The following is a 27028-nucleotide window of genomic DNA, read 5'->3' as shown; positions in this document are numbered from 1 at the left end:
TATACTCACTGCATGTTTTCTCATTAATCGGATGCCCTCTTTTATTCTTCATGGTCGGTCCCCCTTCTCCATCTTGTTTCCCACTTTATCTCCGTTTCCATTAACTCCTCGTGTCTTTGGTTGTGTGTGCTTTGTTCATAATCTGAGTCCTGGAATAGACAAGCTAGATGCACGCTCAATTAAATGTGTCTTCCTTGGCTACTCTCGGACTAAAAAAGGGTACAAGTGTTACAATCCTATTGCACGAAAGTGCTATGTCTGCCCTAATGTCACATTTTTTGAGTCTGTCCCCTTCTTCTCCAGTCATGAAGCACCCTTGTCCTCACCCTTACCTCCTCTTCCTCTTCCTGTCAGTGATTCAGTTCCAAAGGCTATTATTGGAGTAGACTCATCTCCTCATCCAGTGCAGATCACCACTGAACGACCACCGATCCGACAAGTGTATACACGTTGAACGACACCGGCCCCTCCTGCTTCTACCTCATATGCGGATCCTCTCATGGCTCCTATTGCTGAACCTTCAGATCTTGACCTACCCATTGCCTTACGGAAAGGTAAACGTAGTTCCACACTCCATCCCATTTTCAATTTTGTTTCATTATCTCGTCTTTCTGCATCGCATCGCCAGTTTGTTTCACTTTTATCTTCTATTTCCCTACCTAACAATGTTCAAGAAGCTCTTAGTTCACCTGGATGGCGGCGGGCAATGGAGGAGGAACTTTCTGCTCTTCAACATACTCAAACGTGGGAACTTACTACTCTTCCATCTGGGAAGCATGCTGTGGGCTGTAAATGGGTGTATACTGTGAAATACTTGCCAGATGGTAGTGTGGAGCGTCTGAAGGCCAGACTTGTTGCTAAAGGTTACTCACAGGTGTATGGTGTGGACTATATGGAGACATTCTCATCGGTGGCTAAAATTGGTTCTGTTCGTGTCCTAATTTCCTTGGCAGTTATGTATGATTGGCCTCTCCTTCAACTTGACATAAAGAATGCCTTCCTCCATGGTGATCTAGTGGAGGAGGTATATATGGAGCAACCACCTGGGTTTGTTGCTCAGGGGGAGGGTGGTAAGGTGTGCAGGCTGAAGAAAGCAATTTATGGGTTGAAGCAATCTCCACGTGCTTGGTTTGGGAAGCTCAACGAAGTGGTGAAGAGTTTTGGAATGAAGCAATGCCAGGTTGATCACTCAATGTTCAGCTATGACTCAGAAGCTGTGAAGATTTTATTAGTGGTCTATATGGATGATATTGTCATCACTGGTAGTGATAAATTGGGGATTGGCATACTAAAGGTATTTCTGCAAAATCATTTTCAAACAAAGGACTTTGGAACATTAAAGTATTTTTGGGAATAGAGGTTGCCAGGTCAAAACAAGGTGTGAATCTGTGCCAAAGGAAATATGTCCTTGATCTATTGGAAGAAACAGGACTGTTAGGTGCAAAACCGGCCGAGACCCCTATGGAACCAAATGTTAAGTTGAGCAGTGATACAGGAGAAATATTTGAAGATCCTGGAAGGTATAGACAACTAATGGGAAAGCTGAACTATCTGACTATCACGAGACCCGACATCTCCTTTGCAATAAGTGTGGTGAGCCAATTCATGTAGAACCCTCGTATACCTCACTGGGATGCAATTCTTTGAATTATGAGGTATTTGAAAGGTGCTCCAGGCCGTGGGCTATTGTATAAACCAGGAGGAAAACTTGAAGTAGTTGGGTATACAGATGCAGACTGGGCAGGCTCAGTGAGTGACAAAAGATCTACTACAGCTATTGCACATTTCTGGGAGGAAATCTTGTGACATGGAAGAGTAAAAAACAGACGGTTGTAGCCAGAATTAGTGCTGAAGCCGAATATAGGGATAAACCTATGAAATTGTACTGTGACAACCAAGCTGCACTACATATCTCATCCAATCCTATCTTTCATGAGAGAACAAAGCACATAGAGGTTGATTGCCACTTTGTGAGAGAGAAGGTTCCAATGACCAGTGGGCAGATTTGTTTACAAAAGCTCTAAGCTCAGGGAAAGTGAACTATCTATGTAACAAGCTGAGATTATATGACATATATTCTCCAGCTTGAGGGGGAGTGTTAAGATGTGCCGAATAGGGGTAGTTTAGTCTTATTTTGTTTATTAAGTAACTTGCTTATGTGGTAGTGTTATTAGAGTTACTCTGCCCCACACTTAAGTAAGGTCATTTATGTCTTTGTAACTATGATTAGAACCTAATATAGATTAAGGGGGTCAACTGAATGGGTAATCCATCAGATTTTCGACAGACCCTTCTTCTTCTTCTTCTTCTTCTTCTTCTTCTTCTTCTTCTCCTCTTCCTGTTCGGACTACTGTAGCAACAGTCAAAACAGGTAGGAATGGAGTTTAAAAATCAAGGGGAAAGTGTTGCAATCAAGCCTATTCTTAGTGCATAGTGAGCAAAGTAGGAGAAAAGTTATGTTGCAATATCAACCTATGGAATCAGCCTTAGCAGCAGTGAAACCAAAGTTTGGGGGTGACAAGGAGAGGGATATGGAGGATAGGAGGGAGTTAGTATGCGAGCATTGCAAGAAATCGAAGTATACCAAAGACACCTGTTGGAAGTTATATCCACATCTAATTCTAGCAATACTCATAAACAAAATGGGGAATGCCAATGTGGCTATCACTACTGATGGTGCACTCTCATCCAACACAAGAGCCACATCCCTAAACACTTTGGCTGTTCCGAGTTGCTCTGACTCAGTTGGAAAGTGAAGTTGGCACTTCAGCATTCTCATCTCAACCACTAGTTACAACATTTGTTACTCCCACTTCAGCATCTGCTCATTCAGGTACAAGGGCTTCAACATATCATGCCACAACCCCAAGTAACAATGAACCTTGTTGGGTTATAGATTTAGGTGCATTTGACCACACAATTGGCCTGTCCTCACTGTTTACTACACTATCTTTATCTGGGGAGATGTTTAACCAATAATAATGCCCCACATCAGTCATCAGCCATCAAGTGTAGATGCCCCACAACCACTTGAATCTCTAACTCTGAGTGCATGGCTGACATGGAGCATTAAGTTTAAACAGCCCCTAACACACTCATCAAAATGCAGCTAATCCAAAGTTGCATTGGTGCTGTCCTATATATCATATCCCTTGCCTTTGCTAGATCAAGTTATGTTTCAACAGTTGGTTGGGCAACTACTCTATCTTTGCCTCACATGACCAGACATTTCTTATGCAATCAGTGTTGTTAGCCAGAATATGCATTCCTCCAGAACTACTCACCTATTTGCAGTTGAGAGGAAATAGGCTTATTCGAAGGGGTGTCCAGGCAGAGGTATACTCTTCAAGGATAATGGTTACATGAAAATAGAAGTTTACACAGATGTTGATTGGGCTGGGTATGTTGATGATAGGAGATCTACCTATGGGTATTCTGATTTTGTAGGAGGGAATTTTGTATCTTGGAGAAGTAAGAAACAAAATGTTGTTGCTCGCTCAAGTGTTGAAGCTGAAAACAGATCTATGGCAAATGGTGTGGCTGAAGTATTATGGTTGAGATCCCTATTTGATGAGTTGGGTATTGCTTATGAGAAGCCTTTGGTGCTGTATTGTGATAATCAGACAACTATTAACATTTCCCATAATCCATACATCGCCTCCAATATGCAGCTTGCAGATCTCTTCACTAAGGCAGTTACAAAGACCAAATTGGAGACTGACTTATGCAAGTTGGAAATGACTAATATCTACTCCCAATTTGAGGGAGAGTGTAGAGATGTAGAACAATAATGTGATCTCCACTGCTGCATGTCTATTTATATTGCTGCTAGTATGTTAGTTGGATTAGGTGGTAGTTATTTTCTGTTATTTTTAGCTTATGTAAGCAGTAGGGGTAATACTGGTTTTTTATGCTGTTTTAAATCATTAATATAAATGAAGATGCTAGGAGCTATGTATAGCATAGAATGCAAGCTACTTTCTGTTCAGAAGGTCATTTAGGAACCTTCTGAACCCTGTTTGTCTTATGCATGGGAGAAAGATAATATAGGCTGAAAGAACTGCATTGGAGATAAAATTATTAATCCTATTGATGCTAAATTGGTAAAATATCCTTTCTTCTGAAATGACAATTTTTTGGCACTATTCCAAGCCAGAATTGGACCATAAACTGGGGGGTAGCGGGTAGTCCACCTCAAATTCTATACATTGTTGGTAGATTTCAGATTTTCATGCACTTGATGGCTGTTTTAGGGGATGTTTAACCAATAATAATGCCCCACATCAGTCATCAGTGATCAAGTGTAGATGCCCCACAACTACTCCAATCTCTAACTCCTGAGTGCATGGCTGACATGGAGCATTAAGATTAAACAGCCCCTAATACACTCATCAAATGCCAGTTAATCCAGATTTGCATTGGTGCTGTCCTCTATGTCCCTTGCCTTTGCTAGATAGTCAACAGCTTGTTTTCTTCTTGATAGATATGCTTGTATTTTACCAACAAAACTGCTTTTCTAACTTGTTCTTAACAATACTTAATACTGGATTGGTATTCTTGTTTGGTGAAGGTGTAAGGCACTTTGTTCTGGTATGATGGTCAATGACCTTGATATTTGGGCAGACAAAGTGGGAAACTTTAAGAACACAAGTCAAGCAGAATGGGGAAATATATACTTGTTAAAAAAAGGGGTTTCCTTTGTTTCATGTGAGGGTTAATACTGTTATTATTATAGTGTCAATAATGAACAAAGGGGTTTAGTGTCTTCAGTTTGTGAGATAATATATATCAAGTTGCTCTTCTGTTAAGCTATCTGGGGAATCTGGAACTAAATTTCTGTTGATGCATGAGTTTTATCATGTCAGGTTTCTGTGAGTCGATAAACTATTTGACTTATTAAGTTACAATTTGAAGAATCTGCTCCATGTACTGAAAATATTTTGCTCATTTTTATTTTCTTATTTTTCTAGACTGTTTAGTGCCCCCAGAATAGCTGCTTCTCCCTACAACACCTTGTCTTACTAAGGCATCCGCCAAGCCATTTGCTGGATTATCTCAATTATATATTGTTCTGGCTGTTCAGGAAAGTATTGTAGGAAATTGGGAACATCCTTTTCCTAGAGTATCTCAATTGTTATCTGTTCATTTAAGATGTGTATGCTTTAGGAGTTTTGACAAGGGATTTTCACTTAAGTAGTGAGCTTATGCTTTGCTTGCTCAATGTTTCTAAAACTTGGGCTTGTGCTAGATTTGGCTCAGTTAATTCACAAACTGATTTTAGGCCCATTTAAGCCCATATATATATATATATATATTTTATAGAGCCTGCAATAAGAGTCACAACTAACATATTTTATGGGTAGGAGGCAATTTATTAAAATGAAAGAAATAGGCCAGCAGTAAGTTATAATACACATATGTATTATATCTAATATATTAACTCGTGTTGTCAGACTCAGGCTGGACCGGATGGTTGAACAGGTGACCCATTTACCTTTTTTAGATCCTAGTTAAATGGCGGTTTCCGTGGTTTGAAATGGTGATCCCGTGAGCATTCTAGTTATCTGTTCGGTCAGAGTCCAAGTAAATTATTAACTACATAAAATTGTATGATATAATGAATGGATTTACTTCTTTTATTGATGGGTCTGGATCTCTTGAAAGCAAAAATTGGGTAACCATGGCTGAGGTGGTTGCTCATGGTGCACACTTGAATGCTATATTCATGGGGAGAATTGCCTGCCATAAGGTGGTTGCTCATGCTTGGTTTGGCTTGGCTCATACAAGCTTACCTAGAAAACAAGCCAATAGTAGATTTGTTCATTTGCATACCTACATGCAAATAGTGCCTATTGAAGAATCAGTTCCCATTGGACCTGGCAGCATTTTGATGCTACTATTTCCTTGGCATGTGACATGGGTGCACACAGATATTTAATCATTAACTACTTTAAAAATAATATAAAAGTAAATAGTCTAAAATTGGGCAAATCTATGATGCCAGGAAGTTATGATACTAGAAGATCTTTGACCAATCAACTCCCCCCCTCCCCCTTGAATTTTGATTAACACCAACTAGTGAATTACCACTTTTGTGTTACCAATTGATTGGTTATAAAATTTTCATGCCTTTCGGGTATGAAAGTGCTACAAAAGAACTGGTGTTTATCTCCTCATGCCTGTCTTTTGTGTTATGCAAGTGGGAAATCCATACACCATCTATTAATCTCCTGTCAGTTTCTGACCGATATTTGGGACTAGATTTTCTACCTTTTTACATGTAGATGGACTCCCTTTTTAGAAGATCTTTTTTCCTTGGTGAGAGAACCAAGAGGACTAAGGTGATGTGGAGATGCTTGCAGAAGGCAGCTTTGTGGGTAATTTGGGGAGAGAGGAACAACAAGTTATTGTAGGAAAAGAAAAGTTCTTTCAATATTGTTGTTGAGTTGGTCCGGTTTGTTTTTTATTTAGTTAGGAAGTTGTTGGGCTTTAGGCCCATTAGTTTATTTTTTTTAAGTTGTGACTGTTCAGCTATATTAGTAGCCGCCCTACTAAGGGCATCCTTGTAATATCTCATCTTTTAAGTTAAGTATAAATATAATGAGAGGTAGGCGGCTAGAGTTAATTTTATAATCCTGGTTGACTTCCTACTCTTTTCTTCTTCTCCTTTCTTCTCTACTGCTGAAATCTTCATCTTCCCCCTCTTTCCTTTCACAAGAAACTCGACTAAATCTGCAATTAGTGATTTCTACTTGGTATCAGAGTGGGTAGAAGGTTCCTTGAAGTTGTTCTCTCATGCAACTCTAGATCGGCCAACTGCATGGTGATTTAAGAGGCTGGTCGAAGCTCTCAGGTAAGCCCAGTTTTTGGATTTTTTTTTGGTGGATCTGTGTGCCCTGTAGCTTGTCTGGGGTCTCTCATCAAAATCAGGAAAAATTGGAGAAAGGTGGAGAGTCCTGTTTCTGTTGGACTCTTCAATTTTGACTTAGGAAGTGGCAACCTAATTTTTTAGAGATCCTTGGAGTTTTTTGTAAGGGGCGATTCAAGTCCTGCTTGATTTGGAGGCTTCTAGAGAGAGTGGCTGCCTCTTCTCTCTCTTCTCCCGTCCCACAGAAAAGGAATCTTTTGTGGGAAGAAAGTCTAGGACACCAAAAAGGTGTTGTTGGTTCCAAAAAGTGTTTTGTTTGATCTTGTTGCAAATTTCAGTTATTTTCTTTACATTTTTTGAGAAGCATGGAGGGACACAGAGTTGAAAATAAGCCTGGGAGTGAAATAAGACCAATGAGAAGAGGTGCTGGAGACCCTTTCGGGGTTGGGACCATTACTACAGTTAGGTTGGATGGTGCAAATTACTTAGAATGGTCACAATCTGCAAAGATGGCTATTGGTGCTCGTGGGAAATTAGGGTATATCACTGGTGAAGAAGTGAAGCCCGAAACTAGCAACTCCCGGTGGGTACAGGAGAATTATATGGTGATGACTTGGTTGTGTAATTCCATGTTGCTCCATATAAGTAAATTTTTTTTATGGGCAAATACAACTAAGGAAATATGGGATGGGATTGCAGAAACCTATTCACAGAGGGAGAATGCTACTAAGGCTTATCAGTTGAGAAGTCGGATTATTTCTACAAGGTAGGGAGATAAATCTGTTGCGGCCTATTTTTCAGCCCTTAAAACCCTGTGGCTGGAGATTGACCATTTAGAGACATTTTCTTGGGAAACCACTAAAGATGCAACTACCTATCAGAAACATCTAGAGAAGTATAGGGTGTTTGAATTTCTTGCTAGCCTTAATCCTGAGTATGATATTGCACGACGACTTCTTTCTAGGGACAATGTTACTCTCTCCCAAGCATATGCCTTTGTGTCAGGGGAGGAGTGCGGGAGAGATGTGATGATGAAAAACCTTATTCCTGATCAATCTGCCATGGTAAGTGTTGTGAAACCTAAACAAAGTGGAGATCGGGGTGGCAGTGAAATCAAGAAGGAAGATAAAAGAGATTTGATCTGTGACTACTGTAAGAAGCCTAAACACACGAGATACTTGCTGGAAGCTTCACCCACATCTTGTGCCGACTAGATTGAAAATTAAGAAGGGAAATGCACACACGGTAGTTACTGGTGACATTCCGGCCCTTCCTACTACAGTTGCTCTGGAGTCTGTTGCAGTTGTTGCAGTAAGGACCGAACTTGAGAGGTATGGGTTACTTCTGAACCAGCGGGATACAACTAGTTCCAGTTCAGCCGCAAGCAAACAACAAGGTACATGTGGCACTGGTGGAGTCCACTCTACTTTGCTCACACAGGTAGTTCACACGTCACTGCAAATTATGTTTCTACCTCAGGTAAGGAGGGACCTCCTTGGATTATAGATTATGGAGCCTCAGAGCACATGACCCAGAGCTCTACTATTTTTCAACTTACTAGCTCTGTTCTGGCAGAGATAGGGTCTCCACGGCTGATGGATCTCATGTTCCTATTGCTGGGAAGGGATCTGTCAAGATTAGTGATTCTATTTCTTTACCCTCTGTCCTTCATGTTCCTAGATTGAGCACTAATTTGTTATCTGTTAGTAGATTGACTAAGAACCTGAACTACTCAGTAATTTTTCTCTTGGTCATTGTATTTTGCAGGATCTGGATTCAAAGAGGATGATTGGGAGTGGTCGTGAAGTGAATGGAATCTACCTTCTGGATGTACTTCCTCCTCATCAGAGTTATCATGTCATCCGGGATAGTGAGTTGGGGTCTGTGGGTCAAATTATGCTTTGGCATAATTGTTTGGGCCATTTACCTTTTTCTTCTTTGAGTTTTTTGTTTTCAAAACTTTTCGAGTCTGTTAGTTTGTCAAGTCTAGAGTATGAAGGTTGTCAACTTGGAAAGCATTGTAAACATTCATCTAAACCTAGTAATAAAAGATGTTGTTCTTCTTTTGATGTTATTCATTCGGATGTGTGGGGCCCTTACCATCAGAGTCATCATGTCAGCAGGGATAGTGAGTTGGGGTCTGTGGGTCAAATTATGCTTTGGCATAATTATTTGGGCCATTTACCTTTTTCTTCTTTGAGTTTTTTGTTTTTAAAACTTTTTGAGTCTGTTAGTTTGTCAAGTCTGGAGTGTGAAGGTTTTCAACTTGGAAAGCATTATAGACATTCATTTAAACCTAGTAATAAAAGATGTTCTTCTTTTGGTGTTATTCATTCGGATGTATGGGGCCCTTACCATGTTCCTTCTATGGGAGGCTATCGCTATTTTCTCTTATTTGTGGATGATTTCTCACAATACTCTTAGATTTACCTGATGAAATCCCACGATGAAGTACCATCCTTGGTAAGGTAATTTCATCAAATGGTACTAACACAGTTCGGAACAAGAATAAAGGTGTTCAGATCCGACAATGCCAGGGAATATTTTGAAAGACACCTTGCCTTATATCTGTTAGAATATGGTGTTGTCCATTAGAGCAGTTGTCCCTGTAGTCCATAGCAGAATGGTGTTGCAGAAAGGAAGAACAGACACATTGTTGAGATTGCAAGAAGCATGATGATCACATCTATAGTTCCAGTTCGGTTTTGGGGTGATGCAATTCTCACAGCAGTACATCTGATTAACAAGGTGCCCTCTCGTATACTTGGATTCAGCACCCCATTTAGTCTCCTTTGTCCTCGGGGGAGATGTTTCCTATTCCTCTCAAGGTGTTTGGGTGTGTCTGCTTTGCACATATCCTTGGTCCTCTCCGCTCGAAGCTTGATCTCAAGGCAAAGAAGTGTGTCTTCCTTGGATATGCAGAGAATCAGAAAGGGTACTACTGCTATGATCCAGTCTCTGGGAGCCGGTATGTTACTATGGATGTCACATTTTTTAAATCCACGTACTTCTTTTCAAAGAATCCTTCTCAGGGGAGTGTTTTGGGGAGGTGAGTCAGCAGTCTATTCCTCTCCCAGTTCCAGTTCCTATGTCTACACTTGTGCTTGACCACCACCCTGTGTCACCTACCTTGCCACCTCATTTGCGTTCTGCTTCTCAGCATTACTTACGACAGAGACTTCACAATGAAGTTGATTCCACTACAGCAGAACTCACATCACTTCCTATCGATTCCTTAGAGACTCCAGATTCGGCTGACATGGATTCAGGTATTTCTCTTGGTCCCGCTACTGTTTCAGTTCCCATTGATCCTATTAACACTGTTACAGATAACCTTGTCCTCCCTATTGCTCTCAGAAAAGGGAAGAGAAAGTGTACTGCTCATTGTATTCCTCTCTTGATTCAGTGAGGCTTTCTCCAAACCTGAGTGGAAGACAACTATGCAAGAAGAGATGGCAGCTTTGATTAAGAATCAAACATGGCAAGACTTGTTGCAAAAGGGTACACACAAACCTATGTCATTGATTACTTAGAGACCTTTGCACCAGTTGCAAAGATGACATCTGTTCGGATACTTGTTTCTCTTGTTGCCTCATACTCTTGGCCCTTGTTTCAACTTGATGTGAAGAATGCTTTCCTAAATGAGGATCTGCAGGAAGAAGTGTATATAGATCTTCCTGTTGGCTTTTACAATGATACTGAAAAGGGAAAGGTATGCAGGCTTGAGAAGTCACTTGAAACAATCTCCTAGAGCATGGTTTGATAGATTCAGAAAGGCCTTGATTGCTTTTGGCTACACTTAGACTCAATCCGATCAAACCTTATTTGTGAAGCGAAGGGGATCTTTGGTGTCAGTCCTAATTGTTTATGTGGATGATATTGTTGTCACCGGGAATGATCTGAGTGAGATGATGGTCTAAAAGGAACCTACATAAAAAATTTGAAATTAAGGATCTTGGAGAATTGAGATACTTCTTTGGCATTGAAGTTGTAAGATCAAAACATGGAATTTTTATCTCTCACAGGAAGTATGTTTTCGATCTTCTTCAAGAGATAAGGAAGCTTGGAACAAAGGCAATCAACACCGTTATTGATCAAAACCATAAAATCAATGCATCAGAAGGTGAACTAGTAAAGGACATTGGGAGATGTCAGAGACTTGTGGGCCGGCTGCTATACTTGTGTATGACAAGACCGGACATTTCCTATGCAGTAAGTGTAATAAGTCAATACATGCATGCTCCACGAGTCTAGCATTGGGAGGCTTTTGATAGGATTCTTGCTTATCTGAAGGGACACCCGGGCAGAGGCATATTGTTTACTGATTATGGACAGTTGAAACTAGAAGCTTATACAAATGCAGATTGGGTAGGATGCCTTGATGACAAGAGATCAACTTCAGGGGTGTGCACCCTTGTTGGGGGTAACCTTGTCTCATGGAAGAGTAAAAAACAAACAGTGGTGGCAAGATCAAGTGCTGAAGCTGAATACAGGGTTATGGCACATGGAGTTTCAGAACTTCTCTAGACACATTCCCTATTAGAAGAAATTGGTGGTCATGCAGAAGAACCTATGATGCTATACTGTGATAACCAGGCAACAATTAACATTGCCCATAACCCAGTCCAACATGACTGAACTAAGCACATTGAAGTGGATAGACATTTTATCAGAGAAAGGGTAACTTCTGGAGAAGTTTGTCTTCCATACATTGCTTCTGATCTGCATCTCGCTAATGTTCTCACAAAAGGTGTTGCAAAGAAGAAGCTGGAGCATGATCTACGCAAGTTGGGAATGTGTGACATTTACTCACAACTTGAGGGGGAGTGTTGAGTTGGTCCGGCTTGTTTTTTATTTAGGAAGTTGTTGGACTTTAGGCCCATTAGTTTATGTTTTTTTTGTAAGTTGTGATTGTTCAACTATATTAGTGGCCGCCCTACTAAGGGCATCCTTGTAATATCTCATCCTTTAAGTTAAGTATAAATATAATGAGAGGTAGGCGGCTAGGGTTAATTTTATAATCCCGGTTGACTTCCTACTCTTTTCTTTGTAATATCTCATCCTTTAAGTTAAGTATAAATATAATGAGAGGTAGGTGGCTAGGGTTAATTTTATAATCCCGGTTGACTTCCTACTCTTTTCTTCTTCTCATTTCTTCTCTACTTCTGAAATCTTCATCTTCCCTCTCTTTCCTTTCACAAGAAACTTGACTAATTCTACAATTAGTAATTTCTACTATGGTGAAGGAAAATGTACAGAGCAAGGTAGTGCATTGGATCAAAACTATTTTTTGGGGGTAATAAAAAAACAAAACTTCAAAACCCACACAAACACTCTAAGCCGATCTATTCTCAATGAAACCAATAAAACTAGAAACTACAAAACACCACAACACAAGCCCCTTGGCAACAAAACCCCAAAAGACAGCTCAAACAAACAAAACTCAATAAATAAAGCCATCAAAGACGAAGTACAGAACCACAACAAACCCCACTAGCAAACATCCTTACTCGACAAGACCAAAGCCAAAAAAATCCACAGAAGCTACGGCCTTTGATCCACTAAACCACTAAAATCTTCTTGAAGCTTTCTTGAACTTTGACACCTTCCTATTTGGTCCAATTCCAAAGTGACTCCCTTTTAGTCTAGCAAAAGCCTTTGAAACCAAGACATCCCTATGTTTTCTTTGATTAAGTCTTCCATTTGCTACACCAAACTTCCTGGATTCCAATGAACTTTGAGGGTTCTCATTAATCCTTTTCACTTCCAGAACTGTATTCTTCTAAAAAAATTGGTCATCAACCATTGCTTTAGTTTTTTCTTTATCCAATTCTTCTGGTCTAGTTGTGCTCAAGTCAATATATCTCTCATCAGCCAAAGGGGATGCACTTGAAAATCTCCACCATTCTTCCTTACAAGCATCTTGTAGCGATCCTCTAGTTCTTGAAACATTTTTCTCGTAAAGGTTCACCTCCCAACACAATTAGACCCAGTGTTTTACCTACCTCAGCTGTCGCATCAACCACTTTGTTCAAGTCAAATGCCTTGACGATATAGTGTGTTTCATCAATAAGAACTTGTTCATATGCCTCACTTAAACTCTCAACTTCATCAAAAGAAGTATCATCTTCTTGTAGGGCTGTGAATGGGTTGGGTTTGGGCTGGGATAGGGTAGAACCGGTCCTGAACCGATAAGAAATATCAAGGTCCCAGAACTGAACCAGACCCTTAGGGTCTGTAATTTTAGACCCAGAACCAGACCAACCGATTCTCAGGTCTATCGGGTCCAGTGTAGGCGTGGGAGGTGTATGCCTGGAGGCGCTCCCAAAACGCCCTGAGGCGTATGCCAGAGACGCTGATACCTTTGAGGCGTATGCCTCAGGTGCTTTCATGAGGCGTGCTAGAGGCGTACGCCTCTTGCGCCTCATGCACACTTGATATGAAAATACAGAAAAAAAAAAGAAAAAAGAAAAAAAGGAAAGGAAAAGAAAAGAAAGGGAAAGAAGAGGAAAGGAAGGAGAAGAAAAAAAGAGAGAAGGAAAGAAAAGAAAAGGAAAGGGAAGGGAAGAAAAGATAAGGGGAAAGAAAATGGTTTGTCCCCTGCCCCTTCGCTTTGACAAGACCCCCCTTTGAACTACTATTATGCGTCTTTATTCTTCTTAATATAAAAGACTTTTAATAAAAATAAAGAAAAAAATGAGATCCCCCCTTCCTCTTCATCCTCCTCCTAACCCCCTTCTCTTAAGAAGGCTTACGCCTCCTTGTGTTCGGGAGGCTTACGCCTCTTGCATTCTGAATTACACCTCACACCTCTAGGTAGTGGAATGCCTCGTGTCATGCCTCCGCGTTTTAAAACATTGATCGGGTCTGACCTGATTGTTCCCTGCGAGAAGAACTAAAAAAAACTAGGGAAAGAAACTTCCAATCTCTATCAAGTAATGGAGATGAATCACAACCAAACTATAGGTTTTTCTGTTGTAATGTTGAACAAGACAAAAAAAGACACTAATTTTAGGCATGAGACATACCTATCGGTTGTGACATAGACTCACTATTGCAATGCTTTGTCATCGTTATTTTGCCTGAGATTCCACTGGTCGGACTCCACTAGGCATCACTGTCATTGTTGCCTCCACCAGCAGATGTTACTGCTACTTGTGGCCTCACATTCTTAGGTACACTCAATAGTTTGGTACAAATTAGAGTTTGGTTTCTTGGAGCTCAATAGATCTGAGGCCGAACGAGTATTGAGATTGAGTGAAATTGTGAAAGGGAGAGTGAGAGTGATTGAGTGAAAAAGTGAAGAGATTAAAGGAATAATGGAGGAAAAGGGGAAAAGAGAGGAGGAGAGAGCATACCTGAAGCATGACACTTGAAGACTTGGAGGTTGGAGTCGTCGGTCGATACTAGAGAACTGAGAAAGAGGGGGGTGAGGGAAATGAATAGTTTTGGCATTTTGCTTGTTTTGTTTTGTCTTAGGGTTTCATTTCTTCAAAACCTTAGTGAAATGATCCTTTTGGACATTTAGAAATTATAAATATTATATGTAAATTTATTGAATATATATACATCGGTTCGGGACAGGGGAGAACCGGTCCCAGCCCGATAATAGTTGGGACCAAAAAAGGAACTGGAACTGACCCATGGGTCTAAATCCTGAAAAAGAGATAGCTATCCTCTCTTTTGTGATGATCTGTTAAGGAACTGACAACTGAGGTATAATAGCTGCTACACCCATCCAAAGAGTTGTGATTTTTCTTTTGGGTGGTCCCCATTACTGTAGGCAAATTAAGTTGAATTTTGATGGTTGCAGCCTGGGCAATTCAGGGAATTCGGGAAAGGGAAAGGGGTATCAGAGATCCTAATGGGAGCATCATGGCAATCTTCTCAGGGCCTATCTGGTTTGGAAAATAAGGTCTGAACTGCTAGCAGTGTTGCATGATCTGAAGTAGGCAAGGACCCTAAATCTAAGAAATATCACAGTGGTGGGGGGGGGGATCCAACTGTACTGGGCCTATTGGCACATTAACTGAACCAAAATAAGCAGGGCCTTTGGAAATATTGGTACCAGTTGAAGGAGATTAGAAAGCTAGTGGCTGAAGTAAATGCAAGATTCCTCTGGACATACAAATCGGCAAATTGCCAGCTGATGCTATTGATAGGCAAGGGATAATCTGGGAACAAATGTTTTGAGGTAATCTGTTGTAATAATGTAGAGGTCTGGGAAAATGTAATCAACCCCACATGGATAGTTGGTTGAGGCTAACCATTCTTTACAGCTATGTACTTTTAAATTTGAAACTAGATATTACAGTTACCCTAATAAAATAAAATAAAAAGTTTGGTGTTTAACTTTAACTCCTTACTGAATGTACCTTTCATCTGATATTTGGTTCTCAATGCATTTTTCTTTCTTTGTCTTGGAGCATCAGCAAAAAGCTACAAGTATTGTGCGTTGTGCGAATTGTCATGATGCCCAAGCACCTGCCTGCACAACTAGACTCTTGAGGTTTCCTGACAACACCTCCTGCACTGTATCTGATCTGATTGGGAAGGCTGTGGAGTGGTAGGACTTTGATGACAGACTTCGGTGCCAGATAACTAATGATCCTCCTAGAAGATGTACCAATTTGTTTTTAAACCATCATTTTTAGTGGAACGTTGTAGCATTTCACCATGTTTGCACATTTGCATTCCCTTGAAAGGCCTGAGCTATATAACAAACTATTCCTTTAAGCAGAAGTGGTGCTTATTGATACTGTGAGATGTCTAATCACTGTCAGTTCCATTGGTAACTTAGAATTTGATTTTTGATGACCATGAGGCACATAGCACAGCTAGCTGTACTACCTTGGAATTTCTTGCAATATAATCCACTAGTTGATTTACTGATATTCTAATCCATCTGAACGAGTAGTTAATTCTGAGAGCTGAAGAAATTGATTCTCTTATTAGACGTCAAAAATCCCATGGTTATGATTGCCTTTTAGTAACCATTCATTTTATCTGCCATTTAGTGGACAAAAAAACACTTTTTGGGAACCTATTGGTTCATAATTGTCAATTTCATTTTTTACTTGCAATTTTGGCTGAATGTTGTTTCTTGTTATATATTATTTTATTTTATTTCTGATTCTATGGCAACCTTATCATGGTTGTCATTTTTGTCATCTTCTCCTAAATGTTTCTGCCAAACATACGAAGGCAGGCTCTCTCTCTCTCTCTCTCTCTCTGCTGCAATTATACCTCTTTTTTCTTTTTTTAATGATCTTTACCTCCTTTATTTGACATTGTCCATTTCTTCTCAGGAGAAACTTTTTTCAAGTAAAAATAGAACAGAAGTTGCAGTTGGGAAGAAGCTAAAGATCGATATGCTTCCGGAGATTGAGAAGGTTCACAAGGTACTCACGTAGTTTAACTGGGTTTTAAGGATTCAGAAACAGAAGTTGTCTGTTTGTGAAGCACATACCATTAACAAATAATTACATTCTGTAATTGCTGTTTATACAGAGGAAAGAGAGACTGCTGAAAAAGCAGCATCGACAGGCCCTACTTCTTGATAGCTATTTGAATGCAGATGGGCTTGCTGCAGGACGCTCCCTTCGTGACAGAAAACCAGTCACCTATACTTTTGGTAAGAGGAACTATATAAGTCAAGAGGGAAACATTATTGGGCTTCACCTTTCCAGTATCCTACTTAAAGAGGAGAGAAACACAGAAGTCAGCATCAATCATTCTGTACACCTTTTAAAAGACATATTGGCGTGATACATTTAATATTCTTAGTACTTATTGACCTATACTAGTACGCCTTAGTTTACTGTGTTATATAGTCTATTATATGAGGTTATCTATTTAGATAAATAATGGCATCTGAACAAAATTGCAGATGATTTTGATCGGTCAATCAACGAGGCTATTAAAATAACCAAGTATGGTTCCTTCCTTGTGCTTCATGTTTTGTTTCTGATGAAAAGACATTTTAGTTTTGCTACTCTGATATTGCCATGACGTGTATCTATTTTATTGTCCAATTGCTATATTTTAGGCGAAAACAGCCCTCCCCAGAACATGTTTCTAGAAGGGAAGCTGTTATGAAACATGAAGCCTCAACAAACGGTAGATGGAATGGTCCTGCACAAGCACCTCATCACATGTCCCACGATGCAGCATCTCCTAAATCAAATGATAATGAAGGGGCTGATGGGGAACACAAGTTTGGACATTTGGACCGCAGGTGTGTTAAGACTTCTGTTTTTGATCTTTGAAATGTCTTGGCTTGGTGATTATATATCTGATTACAGAAGTGTTTTTGACATGTAGCAACCGGAGAAGGCAGAGGCCACAGAGGTATTCAGAGAAAGAATTTGTTGAAGCTGTTTCAGATAACGAAGCAGACTTTGACAGTGATGATGATATAGTTGGAGAAGCAGTATATGACGAGGAGTATCTGAGGAGCCGGAAACAGCGGAAGAAGGTCTCTAGCAGCTCTGAGGGAGATGAGGAATACAGTTGGGATGAAGAAAATGCTGAAGATGACGATGAGGAGGAAGATGATTCTTTTAGCAGTGAGGATACTGATGAGCCACGCAGATCTAAGAGTTTTCCTAGTCGTAGTAGTAGGAGGGGAACTAAATTAAAGTCTGTTGATGAGCTGGAGTCAGGTCTGAGACGAAGCAAGAGGGCCACCCGAAACCGAATAAATTATCGACAATATGAGCTGTCAGATTCTGAAGCTGAGTCGAAACCTGAGAAGTCAGATGCATCAGAAGGCAACTCAGATGCAAGCAATGACATGGAATACTCGACGGAAAGTGATGATTCCCAGGTCAATGAAGATGAGGAGGAGATGAAAGTTGAAGAGCCGATTCCAGACTACAATGAGACAGTAGGGGAGCAAGCTGTGCCACCTGAGAAACCAAGCAGCAGCCCGGGCCAAGAAGTCGAGGGTGTAAAGAAAAGGCGATTTCTGGACTTAAATGAGGTTGCTCCGGGTACTGGTTTTGATGATAGTCCTAGTATGCTAATGAAGGATGATGATACTGATAACTTCTGAAGTATTCTCTGAAGATCTGCCTTCTTCTAGGCTTGTGGAATGTGGACTATCTGTTGCTGGAAAGAAAAGCTGGGTTAGGAGTCCTCTTTATCAAGAAGGGTGGGTGTACAATAGATATTTCTAAATTTTGCTAAAAGCCCCTTGAAGGGGTTTATGGCCATCGCGTTCTCTCCTTCCATGGAAAAATGCGAGCACCCACTCCACTCCAATGTAATTTATCCAGGGGAGCACAGACAATATGATGTTGAGAGAGTATTGTGTAGATAGGGCAGCGAAATTTAAATTTTACATCAAAAGCAATGTACTGCCACTGGATGATGGGATTTGTAGGATGTCCTTGATTGGTGTGTTGTTATCCAATCAATGTACTATAACACCCCCCTCCCCCGGAAATTTACTGGCTGAGATGTTCAAGCCACGTGGTTGCATTCTGCAGGATCAAAACAACGTTGTGGCTCAAAGCACTGGGGTTGGTTGGTCTGTTGGCAGAATGATGTATTAGATAACTGACTCTTGTTGTAATGGAACTTTTCTTCACGAGGTAACAAATGTTTCTTTCATTCCTTCCCCAGATTTTAAGATTGATGATGTCTTGGTTGGAGTTTAAGACTTAAAACAGCGTCCACCTGGTATATGCCTGTCTAGACCTGTTCATGGGCCGGGCTCGGGCTCGGGCTTGGGTCTAGCATATTTCTGTTAATGACAAGTGTTTTTTTTTTCTTTTTTTTATATTTTAAAACATAATTTTACATTCTTAAATCAAAAAATTTATTCAAATGGACATAATCACATTATTCACTTTAAGTCTAATATTAGGTCGGGTCAGGCTTGGGCCGGGTTATTTTGACAAAATTTGAGCCTGGTTTTTTGGTCCGATTTTAAGCTTGCGGGCCTATAACCATGTTCAAGCCCATCCGGGGGCCGGCCTGTCGGGCCACCCGACCCATGAACAGGTCTATGCCTATCCATTCGAAATTTTGAATCAGGTCAGAGAATTGACATCAACCTAGTCGACAATTTCCTGTTTCTGGATTGTGGTATGAAATCATAGTATCAGTAATTAAATCGAACAATAAATTGATCGTCCCCTCTATAGGCCAATGTTATCCAAAGAAAAAAAAACAAAAAATATGTTTATTCTGAACGAGCCTATTGTCAAAGATCTCATGACATTTCGGCATGATTAAGTACTTGTTAAATGTATTTCTCACTTCTAAGAATTACTTATTTTAATAATTACTTAAGGTTGTTTGGTAATCCACTTTTTTTAAATCACTTGTTATATTTTTAAACATTTATTGGGGTGGAAATGTTTGGTAAGCTATTTTCCCCATAAATGCTTATATTGACACAAATGACAATTTTAGCTCTCACCTCACTTGTACATATATACAATGGTTTTCACATGTTATAAACTTATAATATACATTTCAACTGCAGTCCACGTGGGTTGTGGGTTGCTATGTGGATTCGAATAATAATAATAATAATAATAAATAACTAATCATAATAGGGGAAGACAACAGAGAACAAGTCTCCAAGCTGACACAACCCAATGATCCAATCCTCAATACTATATCTGTACACCTTCCACAGTTTTCCGAGAACCATGTTCACCCATTCCACATACTCTTTTCTTTGTAAATCCTTCTCGAGGAACAAAGAAAAGCTTGTAGGCTAGGCACCTGTGTTCAAATACCAGTCTAAGCATCATGGCTCTGTTTATTTCTTTTCCTTGATATCCATAGCTTATCAAAGGCAACCCCAACAAAGAAAAAGAAGACAAAAAGACCCACCACATTCCTGTTGATTGGAGGAGAGGGAATGGGGTGAATTACTCCTAGATGAGTCCTGAGTTTATCGACCACAAGATCTTCCTGGAAGCTAGTAAAACTCGACGCCATTTGAATATGCTCTAGAGCAAGTTCTCCATGGTCCAATTCATCTGCAAATCGCTTAGCAACCAAGACTTTTGCATCCTGCCTTGCTGAATTGCAAAACTCAATGCTCAGATTCGGATTTTGACCATCGGTCGAAGGAAGCATACATGCTCTACAAATCCATCTTCGAGAAACCTTACTGGAGACAATTCCAGGAAATAAATTTTTCCCACAACACCCAATTAACTGGGAATTCCTTACATTTCCACCTCCACTCCTAACCCCAATTCTATCAATCTTACGAGGATAAACGGAAGGCGAAACCCAAACAAGACGTGAGACAAACCCAGCTCGCAGAAGCAGATTGCAAGATCATTTAAACCGTCGAAACTCAGAGACCCAAATCCAAAAGGGGCTCTGCAATTCATACAAAGTAAACAGGTAAGCATGAATTCAAAGCTAGATTGATTGGCAAGTAAGCTCTCAAATCCAAGAAGCTTCGGGTTAAGGTACCTTAACCCGAAACTAACAAGCTAGATTGACTGGCCTTCATCGGGAGAGGAACTTACAAAGAGGGGCCAAGATTTGGCGACTAGAAAAGAAAGAGGAAAGGTTTCCAATGACAGAGTTGGTCGACAGGGAGGTGAGGTAGATGAAGGGACATAGCAAGGAAGGGAGGAGCGGAAGGAAGATGATGAAGTTGAAGCCGTGAAGCGTCAGATTGGGGAGTGGGGACAGGTCAGGGAAGGCGATGATGAACAGTGATTTTTTGGGCATGGGGGTATTTTAGGTATTATAGAAATTTATTAGGGACTGATCCGTCCTTTTTTTTAAAAGTATTTTTTCAAAAAATACTTAAAAGCCAATTTGAAGTCACTTTTTCAAAGAAGTACTTCTTTAAAAAAATAATACTTCTTCTCCACTTTTTTACCAAACACCCATAAGTACTTAAAAACCACTTGATGTACTGTCTCATGTTTTAGTTCTTGCTATCAAAGAGGGCCTTCGACTCTTGGCCTTGGGAGATAACACAATCCTAGGGCCAAGGACCTGGCTTTCTAATAGAACATAGTAATAGCTCTTTGTTCTACACCCCGTGTTCTTGTTCAAGGGGAACTCGTTTTCTGATTTGTTATTCTCTTTTGCTTTATCGTTGCTGACCTCCTTTCTCCCGCATAGGCGGGTCCTTTTGCTTTCTCAAGAACTCGAATCAGGTTGACTAGGCATGCCTCGGTGTTTTCTGAGCTGGGTAATGTGTTACGAGCCTTAATGTTCCAGCGGGATGAAAAGCTTACTACCCTTACTACTGCTGACGTGTACGGGTCTGGCATGGGTATTTACGTAAAAGCCACGGGCACCACTAGAGACCGTTAGAGTTGATGAGAGAATGGAGAATCATTGCCGTTATGATCACTAATTGTAATCATTGCAAATCATTTCCTTGTAACGGCCATGAGCCTAAGGTAAACCAATAAGGAAGGTATTCGACGACATTTTAACCAAATTCTTCTTCTTCAGTGATCTTGTGATCCTGAGCCCTCTTTGAGCGGCGCTCCGGCGTTATTGCTCGAGGGAGTTGCGTATCCGTTTCCAAGGGTGCGCAACATAATGTTGGTCTCGCTCATCAGTTGCTGAATGTTCTCGAACAGATAATGTGACTCTACATCCAAATAATTCTTGGCCAGCTCTTTGAATCCCTCAAAGCTGCAGTACGACATCTCGATGTGCATGTCCATCCTACCCTGAGCAGGGTCCAGTTTCTCCACATGGTTGGTGGTGAAGATGATTAATCGCTCCTCTCCGCAGGCAGACCAGAGAGCATCGATAAAATTGAGGAGTCCCAAAAGAGTAACTTGGCTGCTATTGATACTCTCTTCCTTGCGCATGGGACAGCAATTCTTCTTTCCCTCTTTGTCGTCATTGTCTGCTGACTTCCTCGCCTCCTTTCTTCGGCCAGTGAGATCGAGGGAGCAATCGATGTCCTCGATCGCGATGATAGATTTGCTAGTCGTCTCAATCAATAGCTTCCGCAACTCCCTGTTATCCTTAACTGTTTTGAGCTCGAGGTCGTAAATATCATAATTCAAGAGATTGGCCATCGACAATCTTTGCGTAGTAGTCCTTGCTCTTGCTGAAACTGAGGAGGTCATCTACGTGACTCCACTTCGTCTCCCTGTAGCTCAGCCGGTCATAGCCAGAGACATTGGTGTGGAGCTTCCTTTGCCGATTATTCACCCTGATCGCCTTCCCCTCCTTCACCACATGCGCCAAGTAAGAGCCGGTGATGAGTTCCCGGTCACGCTTGTGGAATGTCATCCTGTAGTATCTTCTCTCGGGCTCTGCCGGATCGTAAGACATGGACCATCTCGGCGCCGAATCAGTCGTGAACATAAACCCATTTAACATTGGCGCCATGGAAATCATCCGTCACCCTCTCATCTCATGGTCGTCCATGCTGAGCGCGAGGCTGGTGCTGTCCTTAGTCCTTACCCATCTCGGCCTTGAGCCGCTTTGCGCTCTTAGAGGCGTTGGCACTCAGGTTGGCCTCGACGGCAGCATAGACTTGGCTACGCTCAAGGCGATTTTTGGTGAACTCGTGGATTGAGATATGGAGGTAAGGACGGCAGAAACCCATCCATCTGTCTGTGGGTATGCTTCTCTCGGTGTAGCTTTGGAGCTCATATGGATACGGGCAGTACTGGCGAAACATAGCCCACATCAACATGAGCCCCGTTAGCCCACTTGCTATTTTTGACCATATCTCCCCCAACCCCATCATCATGACCATAGACATCGTGGGCATCATCGTATGTATTGTTCTCTTTTCTTTGATTCTATTATTTCTTCTTCCCTGAGAACCTCAGCAATTAGATATTGTCTGTGTGCTCAGTACTGGCTCGCAATTCTACAATTTAAGAAATCAACTAAGCATTAGTTTATTAAAAATGTTCCATCAACATCAAACCGCCCCATGATTAACTACCACTCATAATTTTTCTAGGGCTGCAATTTGCAAATGGGTTGGGTTTAATCTGATTTGAACTCGAAGGTGGCTCGTTTAATTTATTTAAACTTCTTTAGAATTAGTATTAATTTGGATTTGAGATTTAGATAAAGCATATTTTGTCTTTTTAAATATTACAGATTTATACTATTTTCAGACAAATTTATTAAGGTTTGAGTCAAATCGGATATCTGGATACGAGTGAATCAAATTCTAATTGGCCCATATGTCGGTGGAATATTTCCTGGATTCTTATTGGACCGGATTCAGATATATACCTCTATGTCTATCCAAATTGGATCCTCTAATCAGCCATAAGTTTTTCAACCCTGATACTATTCATACCCACGACATTGATTATGAGCCCATATATCCAGCACCATCCTCATAACTTTTATATATCAAACGGTTGAGAGCTTTTTCTTTTCCTTAAAAGACTTTGTTCCTAGCAACCCAGTTTCAGGGCGTCAAGGGGATTGTGTGTTGCTGTTTGGTCCCTAATCTTCTTTTTCAACTATCTCAAATTTTAGTTCACAAGTGTCTTTTTCCATTTTGAAAGAATTTTTTTATGTTACTTGAGATTTGGATCTCTCTCTCTCTTTGTATGTTAACCTCAGGTTATTTCTTATTCATATTTTAATGATTATCATTTGTGGTACATGTTATGCATTCTATTCATTAATATTTTTGATTTCTTACTAGTTAAATTGAACAGAACAGCCAGAATAGCCGAACAGAACTCATGGAGCCAATCCGATATTATTAGGGAATAATGACGATGATATGATGACGATGACGACGACGACTAATTTTGTCAAAAAGTGGTAAAGCGAAACAGAGAAAAGCCCAAATCAGTTTGTCTAGTCTCGATTTTCCCATCTCCATGATGACAATGGAGAATGATTTGAAGGGCAAAGACAGACTTGCAGGGAAGCTTTTCAAAAGGAAAAGTACATACAATAAGATGAACTCCAGAGGATTACATTACATTATATATGCAGAAAGGAGAAAACCAGAAAAAAAGAAACAAAGCTACCCATTTCTTTTCCTTGGTCTCTTTCTCTTTCTCTTTTCTCTGCCGGCCGTGAAGATTCTCTAATCCTGCTTTTTTTCGTTGGTATTTTTCTCTTTCTCATGAACTACAATTCCATTTTTTGACGACTCTTCTTTCTCTTTAGCCGATGCCTCGTCTTTCTTTTTGGCCTCTTCTTCTTCTTCTTCCGCCTTCAACCTGGCTTCTTCCTTGGCAGTCTCCAGAGCATTGATCAGATTCTCCAAGCAAGTAGTGTCAGCATCTACACCGAGAGTCTTAGGCATCAAACACTCGGCGACATCGGCGGGGGTCATATTGGCCTCCTCCAACAACCTGCCAATGGTGCCGAACAGTCTGTGGGAGTCCAGGTTCAAATAATTCCTGGCCAGAATCTTGAATGCTTCATACGAACAATAAGATAACTGGATGTGCTTGTCCATCCGACCTTTCCTTATGAGAGCCGGATCCAGCTTCTCCACATGGTTGGTGGTAAAGACGATGAGCCTCTCGCCACCGCAGGCAGACCACAGTCCGTCGATGAAATTCAGAAGCCCAGAGAGAGTAACTTTGCTGTCTTTTTCCCTGGCCTCTTCTTTGGGAGGCTTCGGAAGCCGGTCCTTCTCGTCGTCGTCTCCCTCCTCCTTTTTCTTCTTCCTCTGTCCCGTCAGGTCGAGCGAGCAATCGATGTCTTCGATCACAATGATGGACTTGCTGCTGGTCTCGATCAACAGCTTCCTCAACTCCGTATTGTTCTTGACGGCCGTCAGCTCGACGTCGTAAACATCGTAATCCAAGAGATTGGCCATGGCGGCGATCATGGTGGACTTGCCGGTCCCAGGAGGGCCGTAGAGTAGATATCCCCGCTTCCATGCCTTGCCAATCTTCTTGTAATAATCCTTACCTTTGCTGAAAGTGAGGAGGTCGTCGATGATATCTTGCTTCTTGACGGGGTCCATCGCCAGCGTGTCGAAGGTCGCCGGATGCTCGAACACCACATGACTCCAAACCGTACTCTTGTAACCGTACCAATTGGAGCTAGGGTTGTTGGTGAAAAGCTTGCGCTGGCGGTTTTGCAGGCGGACGGCCTTGCCGTGGTCCAAGACATGATTGAGGTAGGAGCGGGTGATGAGGTCGCGGTGGCGCCGATGGAAGGTGAGCTTGTAGAAGCGCCTCTCGGAAGAGGAAGGGGCATAATAGAAGGGTATGGACTGAGTGGGGTTCGATCTGTTGTTGGAAGACCACCAAAGCTTAACCCCGTTGAACTCGTCGGTGACCTCCTCGTTATCGTCCATGCTGAGTACGAAATTCTTAGAGTTCTTGTCGATGTCGGCTTTGAGGCGCTTAGCACTCATGGTGGAATTGAAGGTGAGGTAGGACTCGATGGCGGAGTAGACGTCGTTGCGCTTGAAGCGATCGCCGCTGTATTCCTCGAAAGAAATAGTAAGGTAAGGGTAGACGAAGGCCACCAATTTGTTGGTGTAAAAGCCGATTAAACCGGTAAGCTGCCGAGGAAAGTATTGCTGAAACATGGCATACATGAACATTATGCCTGCTATGCCGGACCCTAATTGTGCCCACGTTTCCCCGCTCATCATCATCCTTCCTTGCCTTTGATGGGCCGCCGGCGCAGAGATGTGCTCCATCGTGGAAGATGTGGAACTGCTTGGTTTGGGTTGGGGACTGGGGGGGTCTATATGGAGAGCAGAGAGAAGAGAGAGAGGGAGAGAGTCTATGTGGCATGCTCGTCAGCGTGTGCGTATGAAGTGCAAGTGGGTCAATGAGTATTATTTGATTCTTAGTGAGCAAGGATTGAAAGAAAAGGTAAAACAAAAAGCGGTGTCGATACGTTCCAAACAAAAAAGGTGAATAAGTATTATTATAAAATGATCATTGAACAATGATGGATGGGGAGTGTTTATACTTTATTAAATTAAATTAGGAATTTCGTTTTCTTTTCTTAGCCGCTCGAGAGTCAACAGAAGAAGAAAAAGAGATGTGCCTTTCACCTTCCAATTCATCACATTGGTGGAGGACGGGACGGAGCTCCCCGGCCCCTAGTCCTAAGAGGTAGGGCTGCAAGTCGGGTCGGGTTAGTTCGGGTTGAGTCCAATTCTACTTAAGTTTTAAACCTCCAACTCTAATCCTAACCCTAATTCAATCCTAATTTTAACTTTAATTAAATTCCTCCAACCCTAATCCAATATGAAATCAGTTTTAGGTTGGGCCCAATCCAACCTTCTTCCCATTCCTTAAAACTTCATATAATTTCTTGATTTTAGATCTCAATTCAACTTTTACTACATATATTAATCCTATATTTCATTGGTATTTGTTTGTTGATGTTTTTTGTTTTTAATTCTTTTGGCTCAATTTGGAAGGAGTACAAATGCAAATATGTAGAGTGCAAAACCTTGTTTTTTGCATTATTTTGTATATATTTGTGCTGTACATATTTGTATTTGTACTCCTTCCAAACTGAGCCTTTGGAACAAAATTCAGTAAAACAAGTGTTAAAAATGATTATAGTTTATTATGAGTTATGATTTACGCAGATCTTTTATGGGTGGCAAACAATAGAGAGGAAATGAAGAATAAAATTTTCAAAAAACATAAAATAATGTTTTTAAGGTTTTAATCTTTTTGATTAGGATTAAGTGAAATGATTATCTTAAAAGAAATACATGATACTATGTGGTGGGGGCTATACAAATATCATTCATCTAAACAAATCAATGTATGTTGTATATTACATATAACATATATTTATATATGACATGTATTATAGAGTCGGGTTGGGGTTGAGTTGAGTTGCCTAAGGGGTCAATTCTAACTTAACCCGAAGTAAAGTTGGGCTCATGAATTTCAACCCTAACCCTAACTCTAACCCGAGCATCAACCCAACCCAACATAACCCAACTTTTTCGAATTAGGTCAGGGTTGGGTTCAAGCAAACCCGACCCAAGTTGCAGCCTTACTAAGAAGAGTTCATGAGGTGAGCCGTGTCTCCAACTGTCATCGACTGTTTTATAAAACAATTCATTTATGTGAATATGGCAGCTCTAATAAGTCCACTCAGGAGTCGTCGTCGTGTTGTGTGGGTGTGGGTGTTGTGAGGAGTAGATCGTAGATCCAGACTCTAACATGGGAGACATAAAGGATAATATATATATATAGTTAATCTGTGATT

The 27028-nt window shown here is 40.9% G+C and overlaps 1 protein-coding gene and 2 pseudogenes across 3 annotated transcripts in view; 1 reads left to right on the top strand and 2 right to left on the bottom strand.

Moving 5' to 3' along the window:
* Window positions 1-18495, top strand: part of LOC148863015 (DDT domain-containing protein DDR4-like) — a 31971-nt gene extending 13476 nt beyond the window's left edge. Inside the window, exons 8-12 of the mRNA XM_088978977.1 lie at window positions 16177-16269; window positions 16379-16502; window positions 16758-16800; window positions 16917-17105; window positions 17192-18495. Of these exons, the coding sequence (XP_088835103.1) occupies window positions 16177-16269; window positions 16379-16502; window positions 16758-16800; window positions 16917-17105; window positions 17192-17924 (1182 nt within the window). The 3' untranslated portion in view covers window positions 17925-18495. The remainder of the gene's footprint in view (window positions 1-16176; window positions 16270-16378; window positions 16503-16757; window positions 16801-16916; window positions 17106-17191) is intronic.
* Window positions 18496-19479: 984 nt separating this feature from the next.
* LOC148863014 (AAA-ATPase ASD, mitochondrial pseudogene) lies at window positions 19480-22598 on the bottom strand (annotated as a pseudogene). The gene has a single exon (XR_016109562.1). The product of XR_016109562.1 is annotated as an AAA-ATPase ASD, mitochondrial pseudogene (transcript).
* Window positions 22599-23633: 1035 nt separating this feature from the next.
* Window positions 23634-26176, bottom strand: LOC148863013 (AAA-ATPase ASD, mitochondrial pseudogene; annotated as a pseudogene). Its single transcript, XR_016110684.1, has one exon. The product of XR_016110684.1 is annotated as an AAA-ATPase ASD, mitochondrial pseudogene (transcript).
* Window positions 26177-27028: the final 852 nt, after the last annotated feature.

Source organism: Nelumbo lutea, chromosome 3 (assembly GCF_056320005.1).
Source record: "Nelumbo lutea isolate HS-2025 chromosome 3, American lotus-T2T, whole genome shotgun sequence".
NCBI classification, from domain to species: domain Eukaryota; kingdom Viridiplantae; phylum Streptophyta; class Magnoliopsida; order Proteales; family Nelumbonaceae; genus Nelumbo; species Nelumbo lutea.
Note: the sequence above shows the minus strand (reverse complement) of the source record. Positions and strands in the feature narration are given on the sequence as shown.